Genomic DNA, 16046 nt, shown 5'->3' with positions numbered 1-16046 from the left:
TTCCTAGTTATGGTGCCAACCCTTGACTATATTCCTCCTTAGTGATACAGGGCGCCAACCTCTGGTTACATTCTTTGTTAGTGATACAGGGCGCCAACCCCTGGTTACATTCATTCTCAGTGACACAGGGCGCCAACCCCTGGTTACATTCCCTCCAAGTCTTTCAACCTCACTCGTAGGAGACGTACTTCCTAGTTTGGGCGCCAACCCTTGATTATATTCCCCCTTAGTGATACAGGGTGCCAACCCCTGGTTACATTATTTGTTAGTGATACAGGGTGTCAACCCCTGGTTACATTCGTTCTCAGTGATACAGGGAGCCAACCCCTGGTTACATTCCCTCCAAGTCTTTCAACCTCACTCGTAGGAGACGCACTTCCTAGTTATGGTGCCAACCCTTGACTATATTCCTCCTTAGTGATACAGGGCGCCAACCCATGGTTACATTCTTTGTTAGTGATACAGGGCGCCAACCCCTGGTTACATTCATTCTCAGTGACACAGGGCGCCAACCCCTGGTTACATTCCCTCCAAGTCGTTCAACCTCACTCGTATGAGACACACTTCCTAGTTTGGGCGCCAACCCTTGATTATATTCCCCCTTAGTGATACAGGGCGCCAACCCCTGGTTACATTCTTTGTTAGTGATACAGGGCGCCAACCCCTGGTTACATTCATTCTCAGTGACACAGGGCGTCAACCCCTGGTTACATTCCCTCCAAGTCTTTCAACCTTATTCGTAGGAGACACACTTCCTAGTTTGGGCGCCAATCCTTGATTATATTCCCCTTTAGTGATACAGGGCGCCAACCCCTGGTTACATTCTTTGTTAGTGATACATGGCGCCAACCCCTAGTTACATTCATTCTCAGTGATACAGGGCGCCAACCCCTGGTTACATTCCCTCCAAGTCTTTCAACCTCACTCGTAGGATACGCACTTCCTAGTTTGGGCGCCAACCCTTGATTATATTCCCCCTTATTGATACAGGGCGCCAACTCCTGGTTACATTCTTTCTTAGTGATACAGGGCGGCAACCCCTAGTTACATTCTTTATCAGTGATACAGGGCACCAACCCCTGGTTACATTACCTCCAAGTCTTTCAACCTCACTCGTAGGAGACGTACTTCCTAGCTTGAGTCATTCCAATAGGAGACACACTTCCTAATATGAACCATTAATCCTAGGAGACGCACTTCCTAGTCCGAGTCTTTCAACCTCACTCGTAGGAGACACACTTCCTAGCTTGAGTCAACCGTATTCATTTTAATAGGAGATGCACTCCCTAATATGAGTCATTATTCCAAGGAGATGCAATTCCTAGTTCGAGTCCTTCAATCTCACAGCCATTCCAATGATACCCATGGGACACGCACCTCCTAAGTCCAAGTTATATCAATTTTATACCTAAGATAAGAACATCCTTTTCGGAGCCTTTAGTTCCATTTTTGGATCTTTCAAATAAATTAAGCTGACTTGCAGTTTTACCCAATAACTCGCAAAATTTTCTCAGTGCCAAACTGGGGCAGAAAATTTTGTTCGTTTTGTTTGTCTTTGATGGCTTTGCAGGCCCTGCCGTAGAGCATATGTTGTGACGATTAAAGCTTGCAGTTTCAGCTTTCTCATCAGAATAAAGAAGTTTTTCGGTCACAAGATAGTTGGAGTTAGCTTGGATAATGTGTCAGCAGCCCAGCTTCTCGAGTTTCATTTTCCCGAACTCTGATCCGGAAAGAAAGCAATCGAGAATGAGCCATGATCCTTTCCTCAAAGAGCATCAAGATCCAATCTACGGTCAACACAAGCAAGCAGGTCAAGAATCAAGATTTGACTCCACAAGACACATAGATTAGGAATTTTGTAACTCTTAGTTTCCATACATATGTAGTTCTTTCTCTTTTCCTTTTGATGCAAGCAACAAGTAACAGTAACAGCAGCAACAAGAGTCTTAAATCTAGTGTCTGGTAGTCCCAGCTACCCTTTCCCAGAACTACATTGACCTAATTCCTCTAAATAAGGATATGTAGGCTACCTCGGAAGCAGGGTTCGGTCACCATTTTAAAAAAAAATGCTTTCATTGGAGTAATATGTGAGCAAAAATTAGCCATGGCATTCACTTTTCTTTACACGAAAACTCTTCATGTTCTCGAGCAAAGAGGGGCAGCTGTGAATACCTAATTTTTGTACTATTTTAACACCTCCTAAAGTCATTAGTGTTTTGTTGCTTTAATTATATTTCCCAATTTTTGTGTCTTTGATTGCATATTTCCTATCATAAAAATACTAAAAAATAGTTCTTTCTTTATTTGTGCATTTTAGGAATTAACTAACTATTCAATTAGTGAATTAATCTAGTTAATTGATCATTTGAATAAGTTACTTAATTAATTTATTTGTTTGTGTAAATTTAGTTTAATAAGTAGGATTAAGAAAGAAATTGGGCCAAATTTGAAAGAGAAAGTGGCCAAAAGTGCAAGATAAGGGGCTGCCTTTAAAAAGGTCCGGAACGACGTAGTTTTGCCTCAAAACTACGTCGTTTCATTAAGTGACCCAAGATCAAATCTCACTCATTGATCACCCATTGATCTAATGGTCCATATTTGATCTCTCAAGAGGTATTTAAAGCCTCAAAAATCTGAAAAATTCCCTCATTTCACCCATAACTCTTTCTCTCTCTCTGTCTCTCTCTTCTCTCTCTTCTCTCTCTTCTCTCTCTCTCTCTCTTCTCTCTCTTCTCTCTCTTCTCTCCACCGCCGCTGCCGCCGCCGCCGCCGGAAATCACCCACCGGCGGCGGACCACCTCCAAATTAACACCATATAATCTCCACCACCTCCTCTTCCCATATCTCCAAACCAATTCCTTCAAAAAACCCTCAAACTCCTTGAATTTTAGATCTAAGAAACTTTAGCCGCCACTTTTTGGTTCAAATTCTTGAAGCTCCGGCCAACACCACCCTACAACACATACATGAATGGATAGAGCTCCACGAGACCTATCTTTTCCTACCCATTTCACCCCAAAAATCCCCGTCGTCGCCGGCCCGCTCCTCGCCGCCGCCACGGCTCCACCGCATCACCACCGTCAAAATGCCCCGAACCCCCATTTTAGCTATTTTTCGACTCAAAGACACTCGTTTCTTTTGGCGAGATGCTGAAACGCATTTCGTTCTAGCATCTACCCGAAAGAAACATGCGTTTCGGAGTCGGGTAGTCGCCTTTTAGCATCTCCGGCGTCTTTTCGTAGCTCGAACGACTTCAAGCATACTTGTTAGGTATAATCATCATCTCTTTAATTAATTTCTGATTTTTTTTAATTTAGTAGATTAGTTTCTGATTTTTATTTATTTATTTATTTTTTCTGTTTTGGTTATTTCTTGTTAATTAGAGTTTCAAGTTAGGTTTATTTAATTAGCTATCTCTATTTAGTTTAGTGGTTTGTTAGATTCGTTATTGATTTAAACATGATCCTTAGTGTATTAGTTAAATCGTTCACTTAGTTAGTCGATTATTTAGTTGTTGTTAGTCGTTGTTCGATTATTAACGATGCTCGTTCTGTTTTGAGCATTAGTTTGTGAATTTAGTTGTTTGTTTAGTAATTAGTTTGCACAAATCCAATTCATTCCCATCAAGTTGGTTTTAATACTTAGTTCAATTACGTTTTTAGTCTCGTCTATGCTTTGTCAGTTCATAGTTATCCAAGTTTGATTTGTGTTGAGTAAGTAGTTTGTTGTTGATGGTTAAAATCTGAAGTTTAGTTTATTTTATCACAAAATAGGGTAATAGTAGCTTACTTTTACTAGTAGGGTGGCTGAAAGAATATTTTTTCTCCTTGCTTCTGACACAACAGATTTTCAGGTTGTCCTTTCACCTTTGGGACAGACCTTGAACAGTGTTTAGCACACAAAGTCAGTCTTTTGGACAGATTTTTGGTGAACCAAAATCTGTCCAAAAATCTAACTTTATTTGCCTATTGAAAGGGCTGCTTTTCTCCTATAAAAGGGACTGTCTTACACTTAGAATGCAGAGATCCTTACTCACTGAAAAGGGGGACTCTAGCTTATACTGAGACACATCTTGTAGAGTTTCTTAAAGACATATATCTTTTGAGAAAAATCAGCAGCTTAATACATATAACAAGCTGAAATTTCAGAGTTTTGTGAGGATTATTTGAGTGCAAAAACCTCAAAAAAAAATAGAAAGATCCCTTAGGCAATTTGTGAAGTTGATAGCTACCAATTTCAAGCATCTTTGTTAAGTTTTCTGGGTTGTCTTAACACTTGAGTTGCTGCTGTTTCTACTGTATTTGCTGCTGAGTTTTTTTTGTTGCTGCACTGCTGTATTTTATTATTCCACAAACCAGGTAACTTTCAAATTCTTATATTGCAGATTCTTGATGATAATAAGAAGGATTTGATCCCGGTTTGGTTGATGGAACATATTAGATCTGATTTTGTTTCAAGATGAATGTTATATTAGTGTTATCATCATGTAAATCTGTTAAAAATTAGTTAAATTATCATTTTCTTATTTATATATGTGATTGAAATTGCATTATGTTAAGATTACTTAATTTAAGGAAAAGATAAAAACCCCACTTTTAACCATGTTAGTTTAGTTTGGGCTCTTTTCCGTGAGTTACTTTCATGGTTCATGTATAATTATCTAAGAAAGACTTCTAGCTTCAAATGTTTTGATGCTTTGAATTATAGTCAACATAATGTTATACTTAATATAGTTCTTCTCTTTAGCATTGAAGTATTACCGTTTTCTTGTAGTTTTTATATTTAGTCGTGGTTTTTTTTATGTTGTTAATGAGTGTAGTTTGATTAGTGTCATGATTGGTGTAGATGAGTAGAAATATTATGTTAGTCCTTAAGAAATAGTTGGTTAAGAAGATAAAAGATAATAATTAGCATGTAAGTTTCTTTTATGAAATTTTTTTTTTTAGTTTGGACATCAATGTAAGAAGCAATTTGGGCTTAGAAGAATACTTGTTATTTTGTGTTGTCTTGGTCATCGAGGCTCTTAAGCAACATGGGCCAAATAAGCTAAAATTTGTAGGCCCAATGACAATAGAAAGCAAGATGGGCATTTTCTTTAAAACCAATAAATTGTCTTTTTGTTAAATAAAATAGGTGGCCCAATACCATAAAAGTTTAACATAAGCTTACCCGGGTTTAATATCTTGCATTAGTGAAAAAATATTTTTTTAATAATAATATATATTTTTTTCCAGTCGAACAAGTAATAAATAAAAAAGAAGCGCTTTTTAATTAATTTAAGCGATAGGCAATTTTAGGCACGTTTGAGATGTAGACCATGTGTTCATACACGGTCCTTGGTCGATATATATATTTTTTTTTAATAAAGTAGTCATGTGTGCATTCCCACTCCTTGACTTTTCAATATTAATTGTATTTAAACCATGTGTACCGACACGTTCTTTGTTTTAATACATATAATCAAATAAGGACTTTGTGTGCTTGCACGCTTCTAGGCCAAAATTATTAATTATTAAGTAGCACTAGACAATAGTAACTTAAGGCAAATAATACACGCCTTATCCAAAAATAATTCAAGCCAAATTTTAGTCAATAAAAGTAACCGTGCTAGAACCACGGGATTCGGAGAATGCCTTACACCTTCTCCCCGGTTAACAGAATTCCTTACCCGGACTTTGTTTTCGCAGACCAATAATAATAGAGTCAAATCTTCCTTTGATTAGGGATTCAAATAAAAGGTGACTTGGAACACCAACAAAATCAATTCCAAGTGGCGACTCTGTAAATAAAATAATCCCTACTCAATTTTGTCACTTTAATTGAAAAAACCCTTTAATCCACGCAATATTACTTTGCGGGTAGAAAAAGGGGTGTGACAATAACAAAATTGTCCCGGCACTTCATTTGATTTTGACATTGTACACATGACATGAATATGCAGCATACACCACATCTTATCCAGTTACATTGTATTTGTTTCTGATAATCTGACCTAAAGAAGTCAAAGACAAAGTACAACAAATGCTACTACAAAATCAGGAATTACTTGACTAAAACTCTGATTTCATCCAAATGGTGCTTAATTATAGTCTCCAGAATAATATGTGAATTAACTTATGTATGTGCTTTTAATTCAGAAGTAACCATTTTGACAACATTTGTGGTTGAAATTGGAAAAATATTAATTTGAAGTTGAAATTGAAAATAAGTGGTTGTTTGGGACAATGGTAGGATATTCCATGAGATTACTTATCCCAGCTTCTATATGGGATAAATAATCCCACCATTTTAATATAAAAGTTATCCCGGCATTAGCTAATACCCCAAACCAAACACTAGATAAAGTTAATCCCAAATTTTATTCCGAGATTATTATACTTATCCCATGTACCAAACGACCCCCAAGTTTGTGGAAGTTATCTGTTGACCATGTTTCGTTTTGTGTTATTGTTCACTAAAACACACCTTATTGTAGCAGAATGGGCCTTGAAATAAAAGGTCTGAAAAAACTAGTTTTATAGTCCCTCATGCTGCTCTAAATTTCACCCACAACTTAGTAAACACATGACTTGTTCACAATATATGCACTCACAGAGAATTTGACACAGTAAAAATTCAAAACTCTCAAACAATCAAACTTCTCTTCAAAATTGACATAAAATCAAAAAATTCACTGCAAGCTCAGGTGCAACATATCCAGAAAGCAAAATGAATTGAAGACGATATCCAAACGTTGGATGAAGACGTACAAAAGATCATGAAGCGAAATTTACAACACCACAACATTACCATGTTAATGGATGTTTTTCAATGCTATCTAGATTTGCACACACCACTTAGACATATAATATCTGATAAGTACCAAGTGAATAAGAATGATGCATGCATTAGGGGGCACGTCATGCATTCGAACCCTGCTGAAAATAAAGCTTGGTATTTAAGTTGAGAGGAATGTAGAAGGACGGGCTCAGACTCGGCGGGGTTTCAAAGCCTGTCCGTCAACTAGAGTCGGCCAGAAGCCCACAGGGTATTTCTCCAATATAAAAAGAAAGACCTACTAACTAATCTTCCTATTGTACTATTTGACTCTACATCGACGTCTGAAGTAAGAAGCTACTTACTTTTGGCCAATGATCCCTCCTTTGCTCAGGAGCAAGTTGTTGGTACAGATGATAAATAGCATAAGATCTCAACCATATTCAGCAAAATACAACACTAGTCTTGAATGTTAATTGCCAGAATTACTGACAGCTAATCAGTAGGCAGCCCGGTGGACCAAGCTCCCGCTATGCACGGGATCCTGGGAAGGGCCGAACCACAAGGGTTTATTGTACGCAATCTTACCCTGCATTTTTGCAAGAGGCTGCTTCTACGGCTCGAACCCATGACCTCCTGGTCATATAGGAGCAACTTTACCAGTTACGCCAAGGCTCCCAAGATAACTCATAACTAATATGCGCTCACAGAGAATGTGATATAGTCAAGTTCAAACTCCCAAATAGTAGCAATAACATGTGAGACATAGCTAGGAAGCAAAATAAATTGAAGATGATATCTGAAACATTGGATGAAAACATACAAGAGATCATGAAGCGAAATTTACAATGCCAAAGCACAACCATGTCAACGGATATTTTCCATATGATCTAGATTCGCACATACCATTTAGACATGAAATATCGGATAGAATACCAGGTGAATCAGAACAACACATAACAGACATAATCGAAGTGGATATCAAACCAGCACAAAGGAAGGCATGAAACTGTAGCCAACACACAAATTCTCCTAATAATTCTTCAAGCTGCAATATCTTTTAATCTTCTTTGCCCCTGAGGTTTAATAAGATCTCATATTATATGTTGCCATCAGAGGAAAACCAAATGAAATCACCAAATTTAAGCACAATACCCCTTCTAGATCTTGTCAAGCTTTTCTGCCTTCACAACAGGATTGGCCTTTGCTATTGCATCTTGGGCAGCAGAGCGGTAATCAAACTGGCAGTCATGTTTATCCGAGTAACGGTGTGCTCCACAATACAGGTTACCGCAGCGACACTTGAATCCAGTGAAGCCAACCCTTTTTTTACAAGTGCCGCAGCGGTTAGGACCCTCCTTCGCCTTTACTTCAGCAACGACACTAGAGCTTGAGGTTTGAGATGATGGCAAAGCTACAGCCTTTGCTTCCACAGAATCAGGTTGCACATCGATGGAGCCAACAACAACCGTTCCCCCCTTCTCACTGGCGGTTGATCCATTGACAAGGTTTTCAATCGATGATGCAGCTAACTTAGCTTGTTCTTGTTTCAATACCGTGTCCCTGTAACACTTAGAGCACATGTTCATGTTTGCAGCACTTCCGAAGAAGCCACAGTTGTTAACACACAAAATAGGGCCTTCGGGATGGGGTTGGCATCCCGTCTCATCATGCTCCATACTTTCAACACTCCTGCGCAAAAACTCATTAGAGATAACAACATTAATACAAAAGAAACCTCCTAAAACTGCTTCTCCTGAGAAAAATATAATAGGGAAAGGAAAGCATATTCTTTCCTTCCACTCGCTATAAACCATCTAAATTTATGCAGCTAAGTTATAGGCTGACGAATAGAGGCAATGCAGCATATTGTTGTCGGGTTCATGAGTTCATCTGAACCCGGTACTTTCGGCGTAGAGAAATTTATGTGTAAAAGCTCACTAAAATTATAAAAAATAGTCGATATGAACTCATAACTTTAAATATAATGGATTCAATGTTAATAACCTTAAAGATTAAACTCATAGAGTTTAAATTCCGGATCTGCCTCGGCTGAAAAAGACCATTTTTCTAAGCAAGTAACAACGGGAACACGCCCACATTGTAACCAACCAAGTACACACGAAGTCCCTCTTGGAAGGGCAAAAAAGAAAGATGAACATACACATGTTCATCAGACGCAACAAACAAAGCGATATTCAGCAAAAACAAAAATACATGAGTATGAATGTATAACAGATTTTGCAGGTAATATAAGCAAATCAATCAACCAACTATGTCTCAATCCAAAATCAGTTAGGAGCCGTGAATTCATCTATATTTATTTCCCATATATGTCCATTCTCTCTCTATTCAAGTAATATAAGCAAGATCAATGTTGTCAAGGCCAGGCACTAAAGCGTGCTCACCCATTACGCACGAGTTCTAGCGGTACTAAACAACAAATATAAGTTGCGCTGTTTAAAGCCCCAATATACGTGTAACGCTTTTTTAGAGCTTTTTGCCTTTGACAACAGTGAGCAAGATACTCAAAAATATGTAAGCCAGTTAAAATATGATTAACTCCTAAACTTGAAACTGAAACAGGAACCAAAAATTCTGGTTATGCAATTCATGTCACAACAACTCTCTATATTCTAACTGTGACCCTCTGAGTTTTGACAGCTAAGCTTTTGGTTCAGAATTAAAAAACCTAGCTCCAAATCAAAGCAAATTTAACCCAGGAAATAAAAAAGAGTAGTCAAAAAGCTTCATCAATTAATATACAATAATAATTCTTAAAAGGGTAAAAGAATACTCTAATTGAACAAAAATAGTACCCAATTCTTGAGGTAATCCAACAGATCCACAAACACAGCAAAAAGAATTGTAATACGAAATATTAATATACTTCATAAAATAAACAAAAAAAAGAGATAAGAACAAAAAGGGTTTTAGAAATTAACCACGTAAGAGATTAAGATCGCCGCAAGAGAGAGGAGAGATGTGGTGAATGAATTATGGCAGAGTTTTCTTTCTTTTGTATGTGTCGTTTTTCTTTGTTTTGTCTGCCAACAAAGGAAGATACTTTACTGATTAGGTGTAATCGTGTTGGATTCTTATTTGTCCTGCGCTCGTGCATACTTTACGTGGCGTTTTGTACTTTTAAAAATCCTTTTTCGACAAACTTTTTAAAATATCTTTTGAGAGTTTAATTAGAAGATTTTTTATTGGGTGAACACTTTTAAGTCGTTATTTAAAATAAATCTACAATTTATATTGTATTTAAAGATTAGTCAATTCACCTAAATTTCAGGACCAATTATCATGAATTTAAAAATTCAAGACTTAATGTCCTAAATTTTTGAGCTCCTAATTTGAAATTCAGGACTAAGTGTCCTGAATTTCTGAGCTACTAATTTAAAATTTAGGACATAAAATTCGAACTTCATGACACAATTTTCGAACTTTATGACACGGTGTCCTGAAGTATGAATTTTGAGGTTTAAACTCTAGGACGCTGTGTCCTAAAGTTTGAGCAAAATTGACTAATTTTTAAATACATTATAAATTATGAATATATTTTAAACAGCATGCTTAAAAGTGCTTACCTGGTATCATTTTCACTTTTTTATTTATGATAGTAATTCGGTACTTGGAGTGGTCTCATAGCTTGTTTGGTCAAAGCTTCTTTTTGGCCAAAAATATTTTTTTGTGGCTGAAGTTATATTTCCAAAGGTAATATTTTCATTTGGCATTCACTTTTGTGTTATTGAATTTATAACCACCTTTTAAAAAACGTTTAACTGATACCCAATTTTTGGATAACTTCATATACATACATTTTTTTTTTTTCTTTACTATTGTTTTCTTCTTCTTTGTGCTTAGAGTTTGTTCTTCTTCTTCTTAGTTGCAAAATAAGTTTGCTAAATTTATTGTTGTTTTGATAATTTGATGATTGAGATTTATTCTTTATGAAATTTGAAGGTTATGTTTCAAAATTAAGCTCACTTGGAGTAGATTTGAGCGTTGAAATTGTGTATTGGATTGTTGAAATTCGAAGCACAAATTTATGTTTCAGAACTTAAGATTCGAAATCTGAAATTGCACACATTAATTTAATATTGTCGGGACCATGAAATATTATTAGTTTGTAGAGGTATTATTTAATCGATAAATTAATATTTATTAATTTAAAGAGTGTTTTCGAGATTCAATGAAGGTTAATTTTGATTTGTATCTTACTAATTTATGTATCATATTTATTGAACTAATATAAAAAATAAATTTATTTTACATAAAATACAATGTATGATGTATGTTTATTGTTATAATTGTTTTTATTAAATGATTCATTGTAATCCTCATTGTTTATTCATTGTAATTAATAAATCATTGTAACGTTCGTTGTTTCTTAATAATCAAATATTATTCATTATATTTTTACTAAAAGTATTCAATGTATGATAGTGAGAGAATATACTATATAAGCAACGTAGAAAATTTCTTCAAATCATACCCAACAGTGACTTCTCATAAAAGGTGTCACAAAATCAACATTAACAAATCAAATACGTAAAGCATTATGTGAGTACAAAAAGATCATTCCACATGCGCTCAAAAAGATTTGCAGTTCTGGCTTAATGAAAAATTTTATTTGAAAATTAGTCAAGGTACAATATCAAACACACTCAAACGATCAGCTGAGTATCTTTCGGCTAACTTAGAAAAAGTATGGGATATCAAGCGGCACAAGCCAGCAAAATTTTCAGACATGGGAAGGTTATTTATGAGTGGTTTCTCCAATACCAAGACCGTATGAATATAACCGGAGAGTTAATTTTGGAGAAGGCAAGAGATACAATGAAACTTTTATATTCTCAACAAGATTTTGAGCACAACTTTTCTCAAGATTGGTTTGAGAAATTCAAACTAAGACATGGTATCAAGTCATTTCGTTATTTCGGAGAGAGTAGTTCGGTTGATATACAAGATATGGAGACGAAATTGGAGTCCATAAGGGAAAATAATAAACCAATTCCCTATGAAAGATGTTTTTAATATGGATGAAACTGGTTTGTTTTACGGTTTATAAGCTAATCATTCTCTTACTATGAAACAACTTGAAGGAAGAAAGCAGGACAAAGAAAGACTCGCAGTTGTTGTTTGTTGCAATGAGGATGGATCTGAAAAAAATCCTTTATGGATTATTCAAAAATATACAAAAACGCGTTGCTTCAAGAATGTCACCATGAACAACTTGAATTGTCACTATCGTGCAAACAAAAGAGCATAGATGACAAGTGTATTTTTTTATGAATATATTCGTTGTTTTTACCACAAAATGCATGGTAGACGAATTTGCTTGTGGTAGATAATTGTCCAGTACATCCAAGAAATATTGAAGGACTATAAAATATTGAATTGCTTTTCTTGCCACCCAACATGATATCAAAAATTCAACCTTGTGATGCTGGGATAATAAGAGCTTTCAAGATGCATTATCGTAGTAGATTTTACCGTAGGATATTAGAAGGCTATGAGCTGGGACAAACTGATCCAGGAAAGATTAATATTTTGGATGTTATCAATCTTGCGATCGCAGCTTGAGCGACAAATGTTCAGCAAGAGACAATAGCAAATTATTTTCGACACTGCAAAATTCGCTCAAGGGATGAAGCCTCAAGAAATTTAAATGAACCCACTTGTGAAAACAACAACATTCATGAACTTGAGGTCATGATTAATGATTTCGGTTATCACAAGAAAATGAATGTCAATAGCCTGTTGGATTACCCGAGTGAAAATGATACATGATCAGAGGTCCAGAGCTTAGAAAAAATTGCGGATACCATCGGAGAAAACTATGTTGATGATGAAGTTGAAGACGATACAATACATTTAGAACCAGTTACACGTAAGGAGACACTTATCGCGTCTAGACCTCTTCATAATTTTTTGGTGCAGTTCGAGAAGACAACACCGGAACTTTTGGATGCAATAAGAAAAATTAAAGATAGCTTCAACTGGATTTAAATTTTAAGAAAACGCAAAAAACACTAGAATCATATTTCACTAAATTGTCTTAGATATTTTTGTAATTCTAAAGCATTATTAATTTATAATATTAATGAGACCATATAGTTATATAGGGGTCTTCTGAAAATATATTATCTTATTATTTTATCGAAATCGGTGATTTCTTCTATTGGCCCAACTAGAGATCGGAGAAAAATATTATCTTAGAGAGTTTCGTAATCTATCGAATATTAATTTAGAGAGCTTTTACTGCACTTAGGATTCGAATTTCTGAAGTTGTATTTAAAAAATAGAGATATGAAAGAATAACTAGTCAACAAATACTTCTTATTTATGAGTTCTTATGTGGCGTGGAAAAGAACATGATAATTAAAAATAAATGGAAGGATATCATAATTGACCGAGTAAATGAGTCTGATTTCCAAATGAATTCAGTGTATATCTTTCTATTGGGCTTGTTCTGTAATTTTGAAGAAAAAAATTAGGTAATTAGAAGGTGAGAAGATATAAGAAATATTATTTTATATGCCTCTTGAAGTTTATACAAATAGCCTATTCAAAGACAGCCAAAACGCAAGTGCAATTTGAATATGAAAGCAAAGAACAAACAAAAAGAAAAAGAATTGCTAAAGAACACTTTTGCGTATAGAGATGCAGAGTATATGTGATAATACAAATTACAGTAATTCTCGCTGTAACTGTTTCGTTTGTTCCGATATTTTTTTAGTTTGATATACCTATAACAATATTTGATATTTAAATATCTTTTAGCTGTTTTAAATAAAAATTATCCAAAAAATTAATTATTTTTCCTTTTTAATGTTCCATATAAAAAAATTATTTAAATTTAAAATATCGAAAGCTATGCATATTTTACTAGTTAAATATTGAAGAAAGCTAATACATTATTAATAAATACACAACTAAACGTATAAAAATTTAAACTCTAAAGCACACAAAGCTACCTAGAAAAATAAAAAAATTCAAGATTGATGGATAAACTTTGTATTTGTAATTTGTTTCGTAGATTTTATTCTCTTACTAGTGATATAACGCTTGAATTGGCGCATGTCCAAATCTTCAGCAAAAATCTTAGCTTTGTTAAATAATTGTTAAACCTTAACCGTTAAATCTTCTATCCAAATAATTAAAAATTCTATATGGCTGTTATAGATGAGTAATTTTATAAAGAGCGTTCTGCTATAAATTATTGCTTATAAGTAAAAAATTATTATAGAAAGATAAAATATAACTTAAAAAATCGGTTACAAGGAAAATTTGATTTTTATAGTGAAGTAATAGAAAGGTCAGACTATATAAGGAAATTAGTGTATATATGAGACGGATGAAAGTTTTTAAAATTATTTCTATTTTAAATGAGTTTAACTAACATCCACGGAGGATGGAAACTTTGTTTTACATGGTCAAAGTAATTTTTAGAGCCTATTACTGCAGTAACTTCTAGCCTTTTTTTTCTTTTAAAATTTAAGCTATAAATAAGGAAATAGTAGTATAACGTAACTTATTTACGAAAAATAAAGGATTAGGATTTAAAACAAAACGCATAATATGCCTTACATGCATTAAACTAAAGTCTCACAAAAAAAAAAACATTCACATCTTTCTCTTTTCTCTTCACGCGAAAGCTTCATTTATAACTCCCCTTCTCTCAACCACAATCGCTACACTAAGATTACGAAGAACGTTATAAGTCTCAAGAATAAAAAGAAAATCATAAGTCCGAAGATGTTGCAAAAGGCATGTAATAAGTCAAATCCATATTCAGAAAAATTCAACTCCCTAATTAAAATAATCCTTGTGTTTGCTGAGAATTTTGTTGCTGATTTTGATGACCAAATTCAGAATTATCATTTCCAAACACAAGTCGCTTACTGCTATTACTTGAAGGAGTTGTATTCAACGAATCCTTTACGGATCCGTAAGCCGAAGGGCCGACAGATCGGGCTCAGACGGAACAACACATGAACCCGATACGAAGCCCGTAGGCGAGCCCATATCAGTGTTTAAGTTAAACAAGTCTTTAACTTTGTTCATCAAATCTGAGCTCTGGGATATCAACTCAGTTGACCCGAGCTCAACAACACCATTAGCTGAAGGAATACAAACCATAGTCTGAAGCCCGAATCCTTGGGCCTGTCGGGCCCGTTCGCAGTTAGAAGCAGCTAATCTTTCTGTTCCAGTAACCCAAATCGGGCTTGAATTATACATTGCCAGGCCCGGAAGCCCGCTTCCCTTAACAAACGACTGGGTCATTGAAATCAGAAAAAACCATTCAGTATCTGTTACTTCTTCATCCACAGTGTCATTTTCACCACTAGTTTGTGTGCCGGAAATTAAAGAATTCACCTCTCGGAGAACTTTCTTCCGGTGTTCTTGCTCCGCGATAAAATAAGGCGAAAACGACGTTGTTTTACACTTATTCTTGTCTTCTTCCCCTTTATAATACCCATTACCCCACCTCAACACAAAGGGGCTCGCGAAATCCACGACCAACGATTGCCAGAATATGGCATACGTCCACGTTTCGCGAGCCCCATCAATTAATGTCTGGAGTCGCTGTTGCAGCGACTCTATGTTGAAATACGGCATCGACTTTAATGGGTCTCCGGCTGTCCCCGTCACCGACACCAACGCCGGAGAAACTGAAGTCCGGCGAGTTGGTGTAGTACTGCTCCATATATTATTATTCATCGTTGGTAATCTATAGTCTGTCATTTCATAAAACAAAAGAAGAAAAAAAAACTCCCCAATCAATTTAGGTCTGTTTGTTTCTTGATGAGCAAAGTCGAAAAAATGGTAGAAGTAGAGAGAGAAAATGGAGAGGAAAGTTTGCTAGTATGGAATTTTGAGTGAGCTTTTTTTGGGTATATATATTCATAAACCCAAAAAAAAAAAATTGTTTGGTGATAAGAACGAGTGAGTGAAAATGTAGAGAGTTTGTTAGGAGAAGGAAAGCCGGCGCGATTATTATGGTTTTACTCTGCTCCATAGTCAAACTTTTTGACAGTTTTTACCACTTAGGTAGTGTTAAAAAATATCTTACGTTATCATCGATGCAGGTAGTCATAGCGATTTAATTTTGCCACACAGAATGTTTTAAAAGAGTACTTATCTACTTTATAGTTCCGTAAATACTTCCATCTCTTCCTAATAACAACAATAAAGTATAAACCCACATGTCCCAATAGGAAGGGTTAGTGGCATAGCCACATGCAATGAAAGCGGTCAGATAAACATCATTCATCAAAAAA

At 35.4% G+C, this 16046-nt stretch overlaps 2 protein-coding genes across 4 annotated transcripts; both read right to left on the bottom strand.

Moving 5' to 3' along the window:
- Positions 1 to 7526: 7526 nt before the first annotated feature.
- Positions 7527 to 9838, bottom strand: LOC107790061 (zinc finger A20 and AN1 domain-containing stress-associated protein 8-like). 3 transcript variants are annotated; one of them, XM_016611976.2, is made up of 3 exons: positions 9702 to 9838; positions 7912 to 8448; positions 7527 to 7832 (listed from the first exon to the last, which is right to left on the bottom strand). In XM_016611976.2, the coding sequence occupies exon 2, from the start codon at positions 8433 to 8435 to the stop codon at positions 7917 to 7919; it is 519 nt and encodes a 172-aa protein (XP_016467462.1). In that variant the 5' UTR covers positions 8436 to 8448; positions 9702 to 9838; the 3' UTR covers positions 7527 to 7832; positions 7912 to 7916. The 3 variants fall into 3 exon arrangements, with proteins under 3 accessions (XP_016467462.1, XP_016467448.1, XP_016467455.1); XM_016611962.2 differs by having other exon boundaries at positions 7527 to 8448; XM_016611969.2 differs by lacking the exon at positions 9702 to 9838 and adding an exon at positions 9576 to 9684 and having other exon boundaries at positions 7527 to 8448.
- Positions 9839 to 14315: 4477 nt separating this feature from the next.
- On the bottom strand, positions 14316 to 15807 carry LOC107790053 (transcription factor MYC2-like). Its single transcript, XM_016611952.2, has one exon. The coding sequence runs from the start codon at positions 15508 to 15510 to the stop codon at positions 14704 to 14706; it is 807 nt and encodes a 268-aa protein (XP_016467438.1). The 5' UTR covers positions 15511 to 15807; the 3' UTR covers positions 14316 to 14703.
- Positions 15808 to 16046: the final 239 nt, after the last annotated feature.

The sequence above is a fragment of the Nicotiana tabacum genome, chromosome 19, assembly GCF_000715075.1.
Source record: "Nicotiana tabacum cultivar K326 chromosome 19, ASM71507v2, whole genome shotgun sequence".
Taxonomy (NCBI): domain Eukaryota; kingdom Viridiplantae; phylum Streptophyta; class Magnoliopsida; order Solanales; family Solanaceae; genus Nicotiana; species Nicotiana tabacum.
Note: the sequence above shows the minus strand (reverse complement) of the source record. Positions and strands in the feature narration are given on the sequence as shown.

Bases quoted from the DNA above. Each gene is read 5' to 3' on its own strand.
- LOC107790061 (XM_016611962.2), bottom strand. From the start codon at position 8,435: ATGGAGCATGATGAGACGGGATGCCAACCCCATCCCGAAGGCCCTATT.
- LOC107790053 (XM_016611952.2), bottom strand. From the start codon at position 15,510: ATGACAGACTATAGATTACCAACGATGAATAATAATATATGGAGCAGT.